The 17,620-nt window shown below is 60.4% G+C and overlaps 1 protein-coding gene and 1 long non-coding RNA gene across 4 annotated transcripts; one reads left to right on the top strand and one right to left on the bottom strand.

The window, feature by feature from the left end:
• Nucleotides 1-4,112: 4,112 nt before the first annotated feature.
• LOC118531290 (uncharacterized) lies at nucleotides 4,113-14,357 on the bottom strand. 2 transcript variants are annotated; one of them, XR_013443037.1, is made up of 3 exons: nucleotides 14,224-14,357; nucleotides 10,898-11,034; nucleotides 4,113-4,333 (listed from the first exon to the last, which is right to left on the bottom strand). It is a non-coding gene; the product is annotated as an uncharacterized LOC118531290 (long non-coding RNA). The 2 variants fall into 2 exon arrangements; XR_004915105.2 differs by lacking the exon at nucleotides 4,113-4,333 and adding an exon at nucleotides 8,121-8,220.
• GCK (glucokinase) lies at nucleotides 5,779-16,554 on the top strand. Of its 2 annotated transcripts, XM_036085221.2 has the most exons (9): nucleotides 5,779-7,392; nucleotides 7,960-8,114; nucleotides 9,120-9,239; nucleotides 11,155-11,250; nucleotides 11,407-11,506; nucleotides 13,194-13,377; nucleotides 14,290-14,445; nucleotides 15,010-15,243; nucleotides 15,461-16,554. In XM_036085221.2, the coding sequence occupies exons 1-9, from the start codon at nucleotides 7,284-7,286 to the stop codon at nucleotides 15,603-15,605; spliced, it is 1,299 nt and encodes a 432-aa protein (XP_035941114.2). In that variant the 5' UTR covers nucleotides 5,779-7,283; the 3' UTR covers nucleotides 15,606-16,554. The 2 variants fall into 2 exon arrangements, with proteins under 2 accessions (XP_035941114.2, XP_035941115.1); XM_036085222.2 differs by lacking the exons at nucleotides 5,779-7,392; nucleotides 7,960-8,114; nucleotides 9,120-9,239; ... (2 more) ...; nucleotides 13,194-13,377; nucleotides 14,290-14,445 and adding an exon at nucleotides 14,643-14,896.
• Nucleotides 16,555-17,620: the final 1,066 nt, after the last annotated feature.

Below are 17,620 nucleotides of genomic sequence, written 5' to 3'. Positions count from 1 at the left end.
CCAACTTGGATTGCCAAGAATCTTATCTGCATTAACCTGTTGAATCCTCTCAATAGCCCCGTGAGGGAGGTACATTGTTATCTGCACTTTATTGATAGGGAAACTGAAGTGCAGAAAGTTAAGGGACTTGCCCAAGAAATACAGGCAGTGAATGGCAGTCAGTCTTCAGACTTTGGGCTGGTGACCTCATGCTCCTGTCCTGCCCTAGCAATATCCTGGTCCTGGGTGATCCCTTCACTCTGCCGCCCCCACCCCAGCCAACGTGCAGGATGCTCCCTGTCCCCTCGCTCTTACTCTGCCCTGACACCTGGCCCCAGGCCTCCAGCGCCACCTGCTGTCAGGGGCAAGCACCGGGCAATGCAGACCTTGGTGGCCACGACCACTGCCATCCCCGCGGGCTGAAGCTGAGGTCTCCGAACATTTCTAGCCTGGAGGCAGCTCCAGAGGCTCTTTCCTGACCCCTGTGCGTGCTTGGCCCTGAAGGAGGCCTCCATCTAGTCAGGAAGACTAACCTGCCAGCATACCTAAAGTCAGGCCGACCTGGGGATGAATCCCAGCCACGTCACTTACACCTGTGGGATCTCTGAAGTCCCTTTGCTGCTGTGGGCCTCGGTTTCTCCATATAAAATGACAGCCCTAAGCTCACAGGTCAGTTGCCATCCACATAAAGCGTCGGCCACAGCAGGCAGCGTGTGGAGGCCGCCGGGGGCTCATTATCGTGACCCCAGGATGTTCTGCTGTCTCTAGGCTCATTTCCTCCCGGCCTCGGTGCCTGACGTCATCCTACCCCCAGGCGCCTGGCCCCCCTCACACAAGGGCACAGCCAGTCTACCCGGCAGTAAGCAAACACTTGAGACACTGCGCTGACCTCTAGGCCCTGTTGCATCAGGACAGGGGAGTGCCCAGCTGGTGCCCAGCTGGTGCCAAGGGCCACCAGGCCTGGGGGGGGTGGGGCTGGCATGCTGGGCTCTCTGGCTCCCGGCCCCATTTTCTATCCTGCTGGAATACGGGGTCTGGAAAGTGCCAATTTAACTGTGAACCTCCATCCTTCAGAGTCTGGGCCTCAGAACTTCTGGGCAAAAATAGCAGATGAGGCCTAAATAACACTTCTGTTTTGTTAACTTTGTTTAAAAATATTTCTCGGGGAGCTTGAGTGGCTCAGTTGGTTGAGTGTCTGAGTCCTGGTTTTGGCTCAGATCATGATCTCAGGGTTGTGGAATCGAGCCCCACATCAGGGTCCATGCTCAGCGTGAAGTCTGCTTGGGAATCTTTTTCTCCCTCTCCCTCTGCCCCTCCCCCTGCTCGTGTGCTCCCCGCCACAAGTTAAATCGATTTTTAAAAATATATATTTCTCTATTACACATTCATCGCAGAAAAACATAGGAAATACAGAAAAGCAAAAAGGAAAATAAAAGCACTCCTATTTCCACCATCAAGATAATTACTCTGATCACTTTGCTCTATTTCTTAGTCATCTATTGCTGTCTCAAATATTACCTCAGAACTTCGTGGCTTGAGGCAACAAGCCTTTATTATCTTACACAGTTTCTGTGGGTCAGGAGTCCAGGAGTGGTTCAGCTTGGGGGTTCTGGCTTGGGGTCCCGTGAGGTTGCAGCCAAGAAGCTAGCTGGGGCTCCATCATCTGAAGGCTCGACGGGGGCAGGTGGATCTGCTCCCAAGGTGGTTCACTCACCTGCCTGGCAAGTGGTTGCTGAACCATTCGCAGGAGGCCTCCGTTCTTCTCAGTAGACCTCCCCATAGGACCTGACTGTCCTCAGGCTGGCTTCCCTCCGCGTGAAGAATCCAAGAGAGAGCAAGGCAGAAACCACCATGTTTTTGATGGCCTAGCCTCAAAAGTCACACTCTGTCATTTCTGCAATATCCTATTAGTTACACAGGCTAGGCCTCCTCGGCATCGGTGGGGACCATGTGGGGGCAAAGAACAGGTGGGGCTCACTGGAGGCCCTGATGGAGGGTGGCTGCCACATTCTCTCTAACAGTATGTCAGGGACATCTTTCCATGCCAGGAGACGCAGATCAATCTTACTATTTTTAATGACTCACAAGTGTAGCATAATTTATCAAACCCATTCCCTGTAGCTGGACATGAGGCTTATGTGCCATTTCTTTCATCCTGAAATCTCTACCATGTGAACTTGTCAGATTATTTCCTAGAGGTAAATCGTGCCTGTTGACCTAGCTTCATGCGCAGCCAAGGGATGAGAAGACCGGCTGGAGCACAGAGCAAGGTCCCTGGGATCCTGCTCTCTCTCCCTGTTAAGTGGGGAGCTCACTATCTACTGAAACGTCCTAGCCCATTGTCAAGAAGTTCTGTGTTGTCGTTGTTTTTAAGAAACCCTATGCACAAACTATGTTCCTCCAACCTCTTTAGGACCGCCCTTGAGATACCGAAGACTCCAAGTATGTCCCTCATAAGCCATTTACTCTGAGGCCCAACCTTTCCTGGACCCTCTTATCTGGACAGGTCAGAGCCTCACCTGGAGCCCAGACTCACTGATGTCACCTCCCCATCTGAAGATGAGGCAGTGAGACAGGGCAAGTGATAGGCACATGGGAGGCCTGGTATGAGGACTGAGTCTGGCTCTGCAGGACTGCCTAGCGTGGGGAAGTGGGGACCCCTTCCTGTGCTACTGTTGCCGCAGAATGCATGGAGGGGGGCTGGGGAAAGGGCTCTGGGGAAGGATGCTTGCTAGTCAAAGTGCAAGCTTTGCAAGCGGAAGTCCAACTAACGAGAAAGGGGGCCGTGTGCCCCAGCCCTTGTCCATCCCAGCCTCCCAGAGGAGAGGGCTGGAGGATTCTGAGCCTCTTCTCAGGGGCTGTGTGCTCGCTCCAGGAGAAGGGCAGCTGCTTCTTAGCCTGGCTGGTCCAGAAGGACCCCACCCCCACCCCCATCCAAACCCAGGATGAGCCCCATCACCGCACACACAGAAAAAAACGGCGGCTCAGAGCCAGGGGCTGGTGGGTCAGTGACCTGTTACAAGTGGGTCTGGTGAAGGTGCTTTTGCTCTATTTTAGGAAAGGGATCGATCGTGCCAAGGGCTTTCTTCGGGGTGACCCACTGGCCATTGGCGGGAGAGTCTGGCATTCTGTCCGTCCACCATCCCCTCCCCCCAGCAAGTCGGGAGCTCCTGCTAATTTTAGCAGGGCCTGGCAGATGCCTATCCCGGGCGCGACAAGTTCACTCCCCTCGGGGGCTGGGCCGGGGTGGGGGGGGGGACGCTGCATGCCGTCCAGCATCCAGAGCGAGCTCCCGCCTGGACCTCTACTGCCCAAACCCAAGAATGACCTCCGACATTTTAGAGGCAGGTTTTAACAATTTACAGTTTACAAATCCCGACAAAAACAAGCATTTTTCACCTTGGGGGTGGGGATGGCCCTGGGCTGGGGGCAGCCGTTGGGGTGGTGTCCCACCCCCCAGTCTCGAAGACCCCCCTCTTTCCTTCCCTGCCCCCCAGTCCCCTAGGCTCGGCTCTCATTGGCCCAAATGAGGTATTGAGCAACTCCCCCCCCCCATCAATCCTGCGGCCTCATTGGCCGAAGGGACACATGCACCAGAGACAGGAGGGGCGGGGCAGAGCAGGGGAGGGGGAGTTCCCTTCACATCCCGCTGGGGGGTCGGGGCAGGGTCTTTTCCAGCCTCCCCGGAAACCCACCAGGGATTCCCGGGCCGCAGTCTGGCCTGCACAGCCCAGGCCCTCTCAGGCCCTCCCTGTGCGCGGGGCTCTTCACTGCACTTTCCTGCCCCCGACAGCGTGGCGACCCCCAGCCCTGGCACCTCCAAGGACTGGAAGGCAGATAGACTAGTTCTGTCCCCTCCCCACAGCACCTCCAGGCAGCTAATCCCCACACGGGGGTGCGGAGAGCATGGGCACCGCCCCCTGGCCTTGACCGGTCCTGGTCAGCCCTGACCCTGTGCGGGCCGCCTTTACCCTCTGGCCCCACCTGACCTGGTGGCAGTGAGCAGAGTATTTCAACACCTGCCGGCCGAGCGCTCTCCGTGCAGAAGCCCTGGCAGCCTGCCAAGGGCACCTCTCCCGTGAGGTCGCCCTCACCTGCACAGGTGGGCCTCAGTCTCCAGCCTGCAGCCCAGCCCCACACCTCAGCAGGCGGGGTGTCTCCACCTCCCCCCAAAACCTACCTTTTGGCCCCTCGGAGAGACAGCGATGGATGCCACCAGGAGCCAGGCCCAGACAGCCTCGAATCTGGTAAGGACCATCCCAGAGTGAGGGAGAGTGCTTCGCCCCACCGGACCGTGCATACGGGGCAGTCGGTTTGGCAGAGTCGACGTCGACGTCGGGGTGGTGCTGGACCCCTGGAAGGAAGCATTCAGGCTGAGGGACAGCTGTGCCTGTCACTGACCCCCTCCCCACGGCCCCCTCCTGACACCCACGGTCCAGACTCTCCAGGAGGGGTCTGTAGGGATGGCGTCTTCCAGGGCACTCACTCCTGGGGCCAACAAGGCCAGATGTCACCTGAGCTCAGGCCTCACATAGCCATCTGCCACTCGGTACCCATCTCCCCTCGGCTAACAGACATGCCAACGTGCTGAGCCCGAGGGCCTGGTGCTCCCCCCCACCCCACCCCGTCTCAGTGAGGGGAGCCTCTCCGGGTGCCCAGGCATCAGTGTGTAGACAGTCCTTAAGGCCCCAGCCTGGACAAGGTCATCGGGTGTCGAGGTCGGAGGGGGAAAGTGGGAGGGGTCAAGCTGTCTGGGTGAGTAGGACGGGGGTTGCATCTGGGGGGGGGCTCAGGTGGCAGGACATCTGCCCCCTTTATATGCTCTGGGACCTCATCCCCAGGACTCAGAGAAGAAGGCAGGATACCTGGGGGTGCCCCAACTTGACACATGAGGACACTGAGGGGAAGGCCCGAAGGTGCTTTCTACCCCAGCGCAGTCCTGGGAGGCCAGTCTGTATGCAGCTGTGGGCCTCTGAGGACCAGGGAATGAGGTCCCTGCGCAAACGCCAGGAGGACCTGTGGGTTCCAGCGCCCGTCCCAGCGCTCTGGAGGCCAGTGTGAGCCTGTCATGGGTCCAGCGGCAGCTTGGCTCCGGTGCTGTGGACACACAGTGGGTGACCCTGGGCCAGTTGCCCATATGTTCCTGGGGTAAAGGATCCCCTGGTCCAGGAGAACCAGGCGTCTGTAGGCCCCAATGCACATGAGGAGGGGGCTTGCACCCACCCCGGAAGTCATTCCTCACCGTGAGGGGCAAGATGTACTGGAGGCCAGTGTCAGCCCGTGGCCACGTAAGGAACCTCCCAGCAGCACCCCTCCCCCACAAGGAACAGGAAATGCACACAGTGTGGGGGCCCGGGGGCGTGGGTCCTCGCCTGCAGAGCCTCGCTTGGGCAGGGCCCAGCATGAGGGCAGGTGACCGGGTGTTTCCTGCACACACCCCCCCCCCCCCCCGCCAGGGACAGGCTCCCCCCCAACACACCCTGCCCAGGTGGGTGGCCTCCCCACAGCCCCAGCGAGAATGCAGACCTACTTTTGCAGAAGTGCTGCCAAACCCAGATTTGTCTGTACAAGTGTCTCTATTTAAATATTGGCAGCAAACTTAAGCTTTTGAGAATATTGTACAGGACAAAGTGAGACCCACAGCGAGAGGCAACTTTACTGACAGAATGGGATCATCTCAGCCTTCTACTCCCGCTGCGTGGTGTCCCGGCAGGGATGGGACGTCCCGGGGCGGACGTGGGGTCTTCCTGGGTCTCCGCCGTCCCAGCGCTGCATGCCCTTAAGTGCTTCTGGGACCCTTTCTATAGAACGGATTCTTGGAGAGAAACGGCTAGGTTGAAATTAAATGTTGCCCGTTGACCCGGTGGTTTGACTTCCTGTGATTTCTGGGGTTCCACACAAGGGTCTCTGTGGCCTGGAAGCAGGCGGGGGGGGGGGTTTCACCCACCGTCAGTGGCAGAGACCCACGGTGGGCCTGGACACAGAGGGCGAAGCGAAGCCTCTGCCCAATGCCCCTCATGAGTCTAGGGTCATGGCCACCGAGCGGGCAGCACAGCAACGGGGAGGGGTCTGAGGCTGGACCTCTGCAGCGTCTGCATCGCTCTTGCTAAGAGTCTGTGATGTCTTACATTCGGTCCCTCTGGACAACCCTGTCTCCGGGGAGATGCCCGGCCTCCTCTCAGGGACTTCGGCTCTTGCGCGTGCGGGCCACGAGGCACGCTGGCACACGCACCTCACCAGAGGCTTCTGCGAGCCCGTGCTCTTCTCGAAGCCGCTGCGGGCGCCTCCTCCTAGCGAACCGCGACAGCCGGTATGGGACGCTCGGCTCGGGGTGTGGTGTGTTGGCAGAATTCTGCGAGTGTTAATGTTTCTACTCCTTGCTGGCACATTTTACATTCGAAAGTGTGTGAGAGACAGACCGAGGGGGCCAGCCTGTGGCCGTGCATCCCTGAGAACGGCCTGGATTGCTCCGCCAAGGAGGAGGGTGTCTAAGGGGCTACACTCCCACCTGGGCCCAGAGCTGCAGAATGGCTTGGCAAACATTGGTGTTTGGTTCTGTGTGTTTTGTCACGGACTCTGTCAGCCCCGTCCCTTTGTGACCTTCCCTGGGTTCAAACTTTAAGTGTAGGGACATGATCCCTAAGGAAGGACCTGTATGCCTTAGGAATGCTGTCGGCTGCTGGGAGCCAAAAACCTGGCTTAATTATGGCTTCCAGTGATTCGTGTTTGCTCCCACAAGCAGCACATGGAGGTGGGAGGATCCAGAGCTGGCCAGCACATCGGGACCGGGCTGCTCCGCCTCTCTTCCCGCCTTCCCTCCCCGCCAACAGCCTTGTCTCCTCATTGTCACAGGACAGCTGCTGCAGTGCCGGCCATCACACTCTTACACCACTGTGTTCACAGTTATGCTGGCACTGACCTTCCCAGGAAGGGAAGGTCCTGCTAACATCAGACTTCTCTTTCCCTGTCATTGGCCAGAACTGGGCCACATGCCCGGCACAAAACCGATTACCAGCAAAATGGCACAGGATAGCGGTGCTTGGCTTGGCCCACTCATGGGCTGTACTCTGGGCTGGGGAGGGGCTGCCGTTCTAGCTTTTCAGCTGGTCTTAACAGGGAATTTGAACTGAGGGGTCATCTCGGACCCAGGGCCAGAGGGCCAGGGAGACCCCTGGTGTGTGCAGGACGCCCGTGAGTTGGGCCATCCAGGCCCCCACCCCACGCAGCTGCTCCCCCCGACTCCTGCACAGGCAGAGCAGATCCTGGCCGACTTCCAGCTGCAGGAGGCTGACCTGAAGAAGGTGATGCGGCGGATGCAGAAGGAGATGGCGCGGGGCCTGCGGCTGGAGACCCACGAGGAGGCCAGCGTGAAGATGCTGCCCACCTACGTGCGCTCCACCCCGGAGGGCTCAGGTATGCTGTCCCGGGCGGGCAGGGAGGGGCCCCACACGGCAGCCAGAAGCTGCTCAGCTGGGGACAGCCAGCCCCAGGCCCCAGCAGGGAGAGGCCCCCCCAGGTCCTTGCTTATGGCTAGGACTATCCCCAGAGACCCCAGACAGGTCCTCCCCACGTCGGCCCCAACACAGGCTGGTTCTCACCCCGAGCTCCGCCAGCCCAGCCCTGGGGTCTTCACCCCGGCCTCAAGAAAATGGGCCGTTTGCATCTCACAATAAGAAACTCGTTCTTCAGGGTGGTGGGGGGATCCCCCCAGCCCAATCCTGAGTCTGGGCCATTTCACTAGGTCTTCACTTGGGACCTGGGCTTGGGATGGCTTCGGTCCAAGGCAGGGAATTCCCATGGAGTTCCCCAGTTCACCTCTGACCATTTCCCCAGTAGACCTGGGGCTCCCCAGATGCCAGCGTCAGCAGCCCCCTTGTCCAGCTCCTCATCTCCCCCACTCCCTCCTCTCCTTCTCTCCCCGGTCTTGGGGTCCTGCCGGGCAGGGCCCCAAGGCTGATGCACTTCTCCCTGTGCCTGCAGAAGTCGGGGACTTCCTCTCCCTGGACCTGGGCGGTACCAACTTCAGGGTGATGTTGGTGAAGGTGGGGGAGGGCGAGGAGGGGCAGTGGAGTGTGACGACCAAACACCAGATGTACTCCATCCCCGAGGACGCCATGACCGGCACTGCTGAGATGGTGAGCCGCTGCGCCGGGGGCCGTGGGGCCGGATCAAGTCTGCCCAGGATCTCCGGGCTCGCTCGTCCTGGCGGGAGGGCCCACCTGTCTGCCAGGGCTGGGGCACCTGTGGGCAGGAGAGCCAGCCAGCCTCAGAGGGCCCAGGGAGGCCGGTGAGAGGCCTACCTGGACGGGCACCAGGCATGGCCCCAGCAGGTCACCTCCTGCCCAGTTTCCCAGAAGGATCACAGGTGTGACAGGGCAGCTGAGAGCACACACTGGTCCAAGCAGCACACAGCCCATGCATTCTGCCTTCTCCCTGTGTGTCCCTCCCTCACCTGCCACCAGCAGAGACACCGCGTGGGGTGACTGTAGTCATGATGTCTGCCCAGGCGGGAATGCTACCCTGCCCGTGGGGCGGGCTCAGGATAGGGTACAGAAGTACAAGGAGCCCTCAGAGGAGGTGGGGGGAGGCAGAGCCCATCCCCTGGGGGCCGGGGTTTCAAGGCAGGAGTCCCGTGGCAGCCTGGTCCTCGCCACCCCCTGCATGCCGCTGGACTGGCCAGGAATCAAGGCAGCAGGGATGGTGTGAATGCCTCACAGGGCCCCCGCACCCAGCAGGGAGCTCGGCCGACGAGCGGGGCACTCAGCAACAGCCAGTTCTGTGGCCAGGCCCACACGAGCAGGGTAGGGGCTGGTCCCCGGCAGCGCCGGGCGAGCGGCAGCCAGGACACCTGGAGGCAGCGAAGGACACTCTGGGTGGCAGAGGCAGAAATCCGAGTGCTGGCCACGGCTGTGCCTCTATCCGAAGCGTGTGGCTGGACGCCATGGGGTCCAGTGGGAGGCACGGGCTGACAGCGCCCAGCTGGGCTGGGGACCAGGCCTGTCCTGGTGTCACGCTGTCCCCGCGGCAGCAGCATTTGGGACAGAGGACACAGGAGCCAAGGGAAGGCTCGGAGGCCGTGCTCTCCTGCGGCCCGCGGCGGGGCGCTGCGGCTGACGGCCAGCTTGCCGTGTGTCTTCCAGCTCTTCGACTACATCTCCGAGTGCATCTCCGACTTCCTGGACAAGCATCAGATGAAGCACAAGAAACTGCCCTTGGGCTTCACCTTCTCCTTCCCCGTGAGGCATGAAGACATCGACAAGGTGGGGCCGGTCGGGGGGTAGACGCGTTCCCCAGGGAGACGCCCCGGGAACTGCCTGTGCCTTCAAACGCAGCCCCGTGTTGGGAAAGAGCCTTGGGTGCAACCCGTGGCTCTGTCACTCGCCTTTTGTGAGACTCTGGGAAATGGAGATACGGCTGATTCTGTTTGCCCGAAGCCCTCAGAGCCCCGTGAGGCCGGCAGGATTATCGCCCCGTCGCAGATCAGGGACAGGCTAGTGAGCGGGAGGAGACTGCTGGCTGGCAGCCAGATGCCAGCACAGACATGTGACGCAGGCCACTAGTGGAGGCAGGACTGTGCGGGGGCCGCGGCTGCACCTGCCACAGTCACACACACACACGCACACCCTAGACATATACACACGTGCATCATCCGTGCACACGGACACACAGAAGTCAGCCACACACGCACCCGTATGCACACACGGGTCAGTCACATATACACTTCTACACATGTCTGTTCTACACGTGAGGATACATGCATGCACGGTGTGCATTATACACGTATGTGCACACGGCAATTCTACACGTAAGGATACATGCATGCATGTGTGTGCATTATACATGCGTGTGCACATGGCAATTCTACATGTGTGAGGATACATGCGTGCACGTGTGTGCATTATACACACGTGTGCACACGGCAATTCTACATGTGTGTGCATTATACACGTATGTGCACACGGCAACTCTACGTGTGTGAGGATACATGCATGCACGTGTGTGCATTATACACGCATGTGCACACGGCAATTCTACATGTGTGAGGATACATGCATGCACGTGTGCATTATACACGCGTGTGCACATGGCAATTCTACACGTGTGTAAGGATACATGCATGCACGTGTGCATTATACACATGTGCACATGGCAATTCTACACGTGTGTACATTATACACGTATGTGCACATGGCAATTCTATGTGTGTGAGGATACATGCACGTGTGTGCATTATACACGCGTGTGCACACGGCAATTCTACACGTGTGAGGATACATGCATGCACGTGTGCCTTATACACGTGCATGCACACGGCAATTCTACACGCGTGTGCACACGGCAATTCTACACGTGTGTGAGGATACATGCATGCACGTGTGTGCCTTATACACGTGCGTGCACACGGCAATTCTACACGTGTGTGAGGACACATGCACGCACGTGTGTGCATTATACATGCATGTGCACACGGCAATTCTACACGTGTGTGCACACGGCAATTCTACACGTGTGTGAGGATACATGCACGCACGTGTGTGCATTATACATGCATGTGCACACGGCAATTTTACACATCTGTACAGGATACGTGCATATATGTGTGTGCCTTATACACATGTATGTGTACACACATCAATTCTGTGTGTGTGTGTAAGGATACATTCATACATACGTGTGTGCATTATACACATGTACACACATCGCTTCTACACACATACAGAGTATAAATTACACACACATCTGTACACATCAGTCATAAATACACACAAAACACCTACGACCTCTCAGAGAGAGAGCCAGTGCAGTGCTCCTTGGTTCTCCAAGCCCGGGCCCCCCAGCGCACGAAGGGCAGGGACAGGACGGCCGCTCTGGGGCCCGGGGAGACCGTCCAGGAAGGGGTGAGGCCACTGTTGCTTACCCTCTTCCAGCTGGGTGTACTGCAGGGGAGGAGGCCCAACGTGAAACAGGTTGCTTTCCTCCGGACCCCATCCTTGCTCTGGGTGGTGCCGCCGGGCTTTCCATTAGAAACACTCTCACTTGGGCTGGAGGCCGGCCCTGCAGAATTAGAAGTAGTCATAGAGAGTCGTCCCCAAGCCATGGTCTGCTGAGTGGGATGCCTTCACCCTGCCCCCAGCATTCGTCAGCAGCCACAGGCCCGCCCTCCTCTTCCCTCAGGGCATCCTCCTCAACTGGACCAAGGGCTTCAAGGCCTCCGGAGCAGAAGGGAACAACATCGTGGGGCTCCTCCGTGACGCCATCAAACGGAGAGGGGTGAGGCACCCCCTGACTGCCCAGGGAGCCCCCCTCCTCTCTGGACACGAAGCCAGGGACGGCCTCCTGGGCGTCCCTCCCCGGGCGGCACGAAGCGCAGAGCGGCCCGAGCCGAGACCCCAGCCCCATCCCTGTTGCCTCTGTGCCTCTTGGCAGGACTTTGAAATGGACGTGGTAGCGATGGTGAACGACACGGTGGCCACAATGATCTCCTGCTACTATGAAGACCGCCGGTGTGAGGTTGGCATGATTGTGGGTAAGGATTCACACCCTGCTCTATCCGGGGGCCTCGGCAGCACAGAGCCTCTGCCTGCCTTTGTCTCTGGCCCTGAGACGTGAGGGCCAAAAGTCCTGGGCCACGGGTGATGGCCAGAGCAGGGCCCCTGTGCCAGGCGACAGGGTGTGGGGCAGTCTTGGGGAGATGCAGGGGCGTCCTGAATGCAGCTAGCATATCCCAACACTCACAAGTCCCTGCATCAGACGGCGCACGGGCTACAGATCTGCCTGGCCCATCGGGATTTAATTACATCCCCTTATCTGGTAAATTGACCAAACTGGACAGACTTGTCCCCGTGGAAGAGCATAAGCACAGGTGGCACGATCCTCTCCTGCACGGTCCTCCTGTCCCTGCACGAAGGCCAGGAAGGGAGCGACACTGGCCCAGCGGACCTCGAGCCTTTCTAGAAGCTCCTGAGGGTCAGGAGTGTGTACTGAGCATGGGTCCTGTCTGGGCAGTCACCTCCTGGGCATGCAAGCATGGTGTCTGGGCTCTGGCTCCCCAGAAAGTCAGTGGCAAAGTTGTTGGCTTCGCGGGGCCCCTCAGAGCCAGCCCTGAGGGGTTGTCTGCACTCACAAACCTGTCTCCAACAGCATGTCCACATCCTCAGCTGCCGCCTGACCTCGCTCCATCCTCCTCTCATTGCTCACATCTCCTCCTTCCATGTTCGACTTTCAGATGGAAAGCCGGCCCTGAGTCCCCCGCCTAAACAGGAGGGGCAGGACCCTGCTCTCCCGGCTGTCCCCTTCAGAGCTGCGTAGGGCAGATGAGTCAGGGCACGGCTCTCCAAGATGCCCTGTCTTGGTGTCTGAGCTCTGCAGCCCCTGCCTCGGGCATATCCCTGCTGGAGCAGAGATGGCCGAGGGTGGCCTGGTCCCACACCTGTCCTGCAAACACTCTGCTCAGTGCTTAAAAACATCTTTATGATAATGACCAAGATCCAGAAATTGAGAGGATGCACATCAAAATCTGGATTTCTGGGGGTTTTTTTTCCACACACACACACCAAAAAAATGGGAAGGCCCCATTCCTGCTGGGCAGGTCCACTGGCCAGCATTAGAGTTGACGTCCCCAGTGGTGTTAAGGGCATGCTACCCATGCCGTCACGCTCAGAAACCATTTTGAAACTTCATCATTTCTCAGCAAAGGACACCACGTTTTCACTTTGCAAGGGACTCTGCTAATTACAAATTCCATAGCAGTCCCAGGGACCCAGGCTGTGCCTTACTCACCTCTGGCTGCCCCCAAACCAGGGCCCAGGACAGAGACGCTCAAGCACATGTACGTAAAGTGCTAAAAAACAAGGATGGTGGGTAACCAAGATAAAACCACACACATCTCTAATTGGCAAAGCACTTTGACACGTTTCACTCCGTCCTCCCAAGTATCCAGGGAATAAGGTGTTACCAGCCCCTACTGGGGACGAGAAACAGCCCAGAGAGATGGGCTCATGGATGCGAGGTCACACAGCAAACCCAGGTCTTTTAGCCCCTGGGAGAGTCGCCTTGCCCACGTCGCCAGGCCAGGCAGTGGTGGCTGTGGCAGCAGGAAGCTGGGAAGCTAGGGCCATGGGGGGCCTCCTGCCTGGAGAGGCGGGTTCCCGGGACTGCAGCCCCTGCCCCACCCCACCCCCGCCCCAGCGGGGCCTGACCCGTGGCCCCCACAGGCACAGGCTGCAATGCTTGCTACATGGAAGAGATGCAGAACGTGGAGCTCGTGGACGGGGACGAGGGCCGCATGTGCGTCAACACTGAGTGGGGCGCCTTCGGGGACTCGGGTGAGCTGGACGAGTTCCTGCTGGAGTACGACCGCGTGGTGGACGAGAACTCCCTGAACCCCGGCCAGCAGCTGTAAGGACCTTGCCCGCTGCCGCCCCCCACCCCCACCCTACTCAGGCAGGCAGATAATGGGCTTGTTTTTAAACAACTCTGGGGAAAAGCAAACTGACAATGCTTTTGCAAGCTCCTCCCTCCTTGCGCTCACTCGCCCCCTGTGAACCCGGAACCGTGAGAGACATGAAGGTTTAGTCCCCAAAAAGAGGGTCTGTGGATACATAAGCCGGGATCACCCCCCCTTCCGGCAGGTGACCACTGCATAGGGAGGCTCGGAGACCCCCGAGCAGCGTTCAGCGGGGTCAGCCCAGAGTTCCCCGGAGGAGACATCTGTCCACGGTCGCAGAACGCACAGTAGTGTTCCTCGCGGAATGCTGCCGTGTGGCTTGAACAGCGTGAGCCCCAGCCCGCACAGAGCTCGTCCCGAGTCACGGCTATCCTAATTCACCGCTAGCTGCCGGGCGCGTGTCATCCCTTCACCAGCTCCTAAACCTCCGCTAGGTCGGGGGGACTCAGTGCACTTGGAGATGAAAACGCACAGGCTCACATACGTGAAACACGCGAGTGCCAGCTCGGCGGAGCCCCGCAGCCCAGGGCCCCAGGCAGGGCCCCAGTCCCTCTGGCCTGCGCTTCCCAACCATCCGGGGCCATGAGAGCAGCTCCCATCACGCGGCTGCGGGAGGACGCAGTGGGCTCAGCGCAGGGCCCTCGTGACGACGGTCGCGCAGCCCGCACCGACGCCCCGCAGCAGGGCAGGGTGCGGTCCTGAGGCCCCAGAGCGCTTCCTCAGCCTAAAATCCTGGTTGATAAATGAGGGGACCGGCACGAACCCGAGTGTGCAAGCGGGGTGTCACCGTGCCCCACCTGGCCTCCTCGTGGCCGCGCGTGGGGACCTCCATGACGGGGATGACCCGGCCGCCCTCTGCGCAGGTACGAGAAGCTCATCGGCGGCAAGTACATGGGCGAGCTGGTGCGGCTCGTGCTGCTGAAACTCGTGGACGAAAACCTGCTTTTCCGCGGGGAGGCGTCGGAACAGCTGCGCACGCGCGGCGCCTTCGAGACGCGCTTCGTGTCGCAGGTGGAGAGGTGCGCTGGGCGCGCCGGGCGAGGGGCGGTGTCTAGGGGGCCGGCGCGGGGGGCGGGGGGCGCGCTCAGGGGAGGAGCCGTGTGCACGGGGAGGGGTCTGCGGCGCGGACGCAGGGGCGTGGGCGGGGCGTGGGCGGGGCGTGGGCGGGGCGTGGGCGGGGCGTGGGCGGGGCCCCGGGCGGGGGTCCGGAGCGAGGGTCCGGGGCGGCGCGTGGCCCGCCGGGGAGCCCGCAGCCTGGCAGTTGACGCAGCCCACGCGTCCCCTCCGTGGCTCCCCACCGCCGTGGACATCGCCTCACTTCACGCGACAGCCCCGAGGCGCGCCGGTGTCGCCCACATTAGAGCGGAGAGCCTGGGCTTAGAGAGAGGCGCGATGACCAGCTAACTGCTGGTCCCTGGCGGAATCGGACCCGCTCCCCTCCGGAGCCCGAGCCCCAAGCGCTTTGTCTGGGTGAGGTGGGCAGGGGGAGGGGAAGAGGCCGCCGCCGTCGGGGTCGGGCTTGCGCGGGGGCCGAGCGACCCTCCAACGACGTCCTCCCTCCCCCGGCCGCCCCCGCCCCGCAGCGACTCGGGCGACCGCAAGCAGATCTACAACATCCTGAGCACCCTGGGGCTGAGGCCCTCGGCCACCGACTGCGACATCGTGCGCCGCGCCTGCGAGAGCGTGTCCACGCGCGCCGCGCACATGTGCGCCGCGGGGCTGGCGGGCGTCATTAACCGCATGCGCGAGAGCCGCAGCGAGGACGTGATGCGCATCACCGTGGGCGTGGACGGCTCCGTGTACAAGCTGCACCCCAGGTGAGCCCACGTGGTCGGCCGCCCTCCCCGTCGGGCCCGGGGGCCCGTCGTGGGTGCGCGTCCGAGGTCCCCAAGGGTTAGCCCCTCGTCCCCTCTGGGCCCCCAGACGAGGAGGAGGAGGGAGGGCCCCCCGGGCTTCCTCCTCTCGCTGCGGGGCGGGGGTGAGGCGGTCTGGGAGTGCAGGGAGGACGGACGGCAGCCCGCTTCCCCTGCGCAGCTTCAAGGAGAGGTTCCACGCCAGCGTGCGCAGGCTCACGCCCAGCTGCGAGATCACCTTCATCGAGTCGGAGGAGGGCAGCGGCCGGGGCGCGGCCCTGATCTCGGCGGTGGCCTGCAAGAAGGCCTGCATGCTGGGCCAGTGACAGCGGAGGACACCAGGCAAGGAGGCGGCAGTGGCTCGCTGGACCTGGGCCCCAGGGGACTCGCTCCCCACAGGTGCCCCCAGCCTCACCCAGGAAAGAGGTCTCTCTTTGTAAGGACCCTGGATGTCTCCCATCCCCACTGCCACCCCGAAAGATGGGGAAAGGCCCGCGGGGGATTTGGGGCCCCCTCGGCAGACCTCTTCTCTCAGAGGTTGGTGGGACAGCCCAGGGCCCTGACTGGGTTGGGGGCTGAGGTGAGCAGGCATGGAGACCCCCAAAGCCCCTCACCTGTCGGACTGCAGTCAAGGACCCAGAAGGGAGCTGCTCACTCAGGACTCGGCTGCGTTTCGCACCGTCTCCTCTTGGAGCTTTCAGCTTGACTCACCCTCTCCGGGCCCTGCTCTGGGAGGGGGCTGTGCTCTGGAACCTGCTCCTGCCTGGGAACTCAACCCACTGGGGAGGCAGCCCCGCTGACCTGGCCAGCCCTACATCGGGGTTGCACAGGGGGCCAGAGGCTGCCAGTCACCCAGGCCTGGCTGTTTTCTTGCCTGGTGGGGACTGGGAGATGCCACAGCGGAGACTGCTTGTACCCTGAGGCCTGGAGTTGGTAGCCTTTCTGCTCTCCTGCCACCATCCATGAGTGGTTTGTGGTTCTGGGGTGGACCCTCCCAGGTGGTGCAAGACACAGAGCCCCCAGAGCCCCTGCCTGCCCAGAGGGACCCAGGATGGGGAGGACCTCCCCCTCCCACCCCCAGGCAGACCTGGGAGCACCTCCGTGGGGGAGGCCTCAGCTCCCACAGGGCTGGCCTAGAAAGAGACGTCAGCACTCAGCACCCAAGGGACCACCCAGGCCTCTCTCTTCTCACCAGATCTCTGTGTGCCACACCAACCTCTCATGCCCAACCTGGGACTGGGTGGTTTTTTAAGTAAACATTTTAAAAGTTTAGAACACGGCGTTGACGAGTGTTCTTTGATCTCTGTGCATAAGGGCCGTGGGACGATATGGCGACATGGTCACAGGCACACACATGCTTTGCAAGCCTGGGTGTCTCGGAATTCGCCATCCCCTCCGGCCACCTGTGCCAGGGAGTGTGAAGGGACACTCAGGCTGTAGGAATAGAGGTGGCATCGGCGGGAGGGTGGTCAACGCACCGGCTCGCCCCGGCCCCCGGCTGGCCGAATGTGGGATGTGCGTGTGGACCCGCGGGCTCTGATTGCCCCCGGGAGTGCCTGGGAAGGAGTTGGGGGCCGGGGTGCTGCTCTGGGAAGTGCAACAGGCGCCCTGGAGCCACTTGGGTTGTGACAGTGACGGGCGGGGGAGAGGGATACACGAAGTCACGTGATTGCTGAGGTCCTTCCAGATGCTTCTGGGTGACGAGCCTACTCTGAGTTAGCCAAGCCGAGGGCCTGGCGCCATCTCTCAGCTGCGCCCCGTTACACGTCCACACGTCTGTAGAGTTAGAACGTATGCTTGCTCTTCAGTGAGAGGAACTACCCAACAAATTCGGACTGACTGTTATCTCATTCAGAACTTAACCCAGAGCCACGGGTCTGAGATGTTCCCTCGTTTTTCCGGGTGTCTCCTGTGGGATGGGGTCAGATCTTTTTAGTTCTCTTGAATCTAAATTATGCATTAGAACGTTGTGCGAGCATCCGGTTACTTCATCCGCAGTACTCGTGTTTCGGCGCTCGTGTTGGATCCCGTTTTGACGTAAACTAATTCCTAGTCTTTCTTTTCCTTGCAGTTCAGAGGATCCTATTGATTTTTTAAGTTCTCTCTGTGGGTGGGTTATACATTTCATGAATTTCATTTCAGGAGAGTAAAGGAGGTATTGTTCTTGTTACACGAGGGACATTGGGTCTCATGCACCACGCAAACTCCGGCTCTACCAGCTGGCCTCTGCATTTGTTCCCCACCCCCCCAGGGGCAGGGGGCAGCTGTGCAGAGCCAGGTTCTGGGGGAGGGAGGGTGGGCAGCCAGTGGGTCCTCTTCTCTGCTCCGGGTTCCAAGAGGG

The sequence above is a fragment of the Halichoerus grypus genome, chromosome 12, assembly GCF_964656455.1.
Source record: "Halichoerus grypus chromosome 12, mHalGry1.hap1.1, whole genome shotgun sequence".
Classification (NCBI taxonomy): Eukaryota; Metazoa; Chordata; class Mammalia; order Carnivora; family Phocidae; genus Halichoerus; species Halichoerus grypus.
The sequence above is the reverse complement of the archived record's forward strand: the minus strand, read 5'-3'. Positions and strand labels throughout refer to the sequence as shown.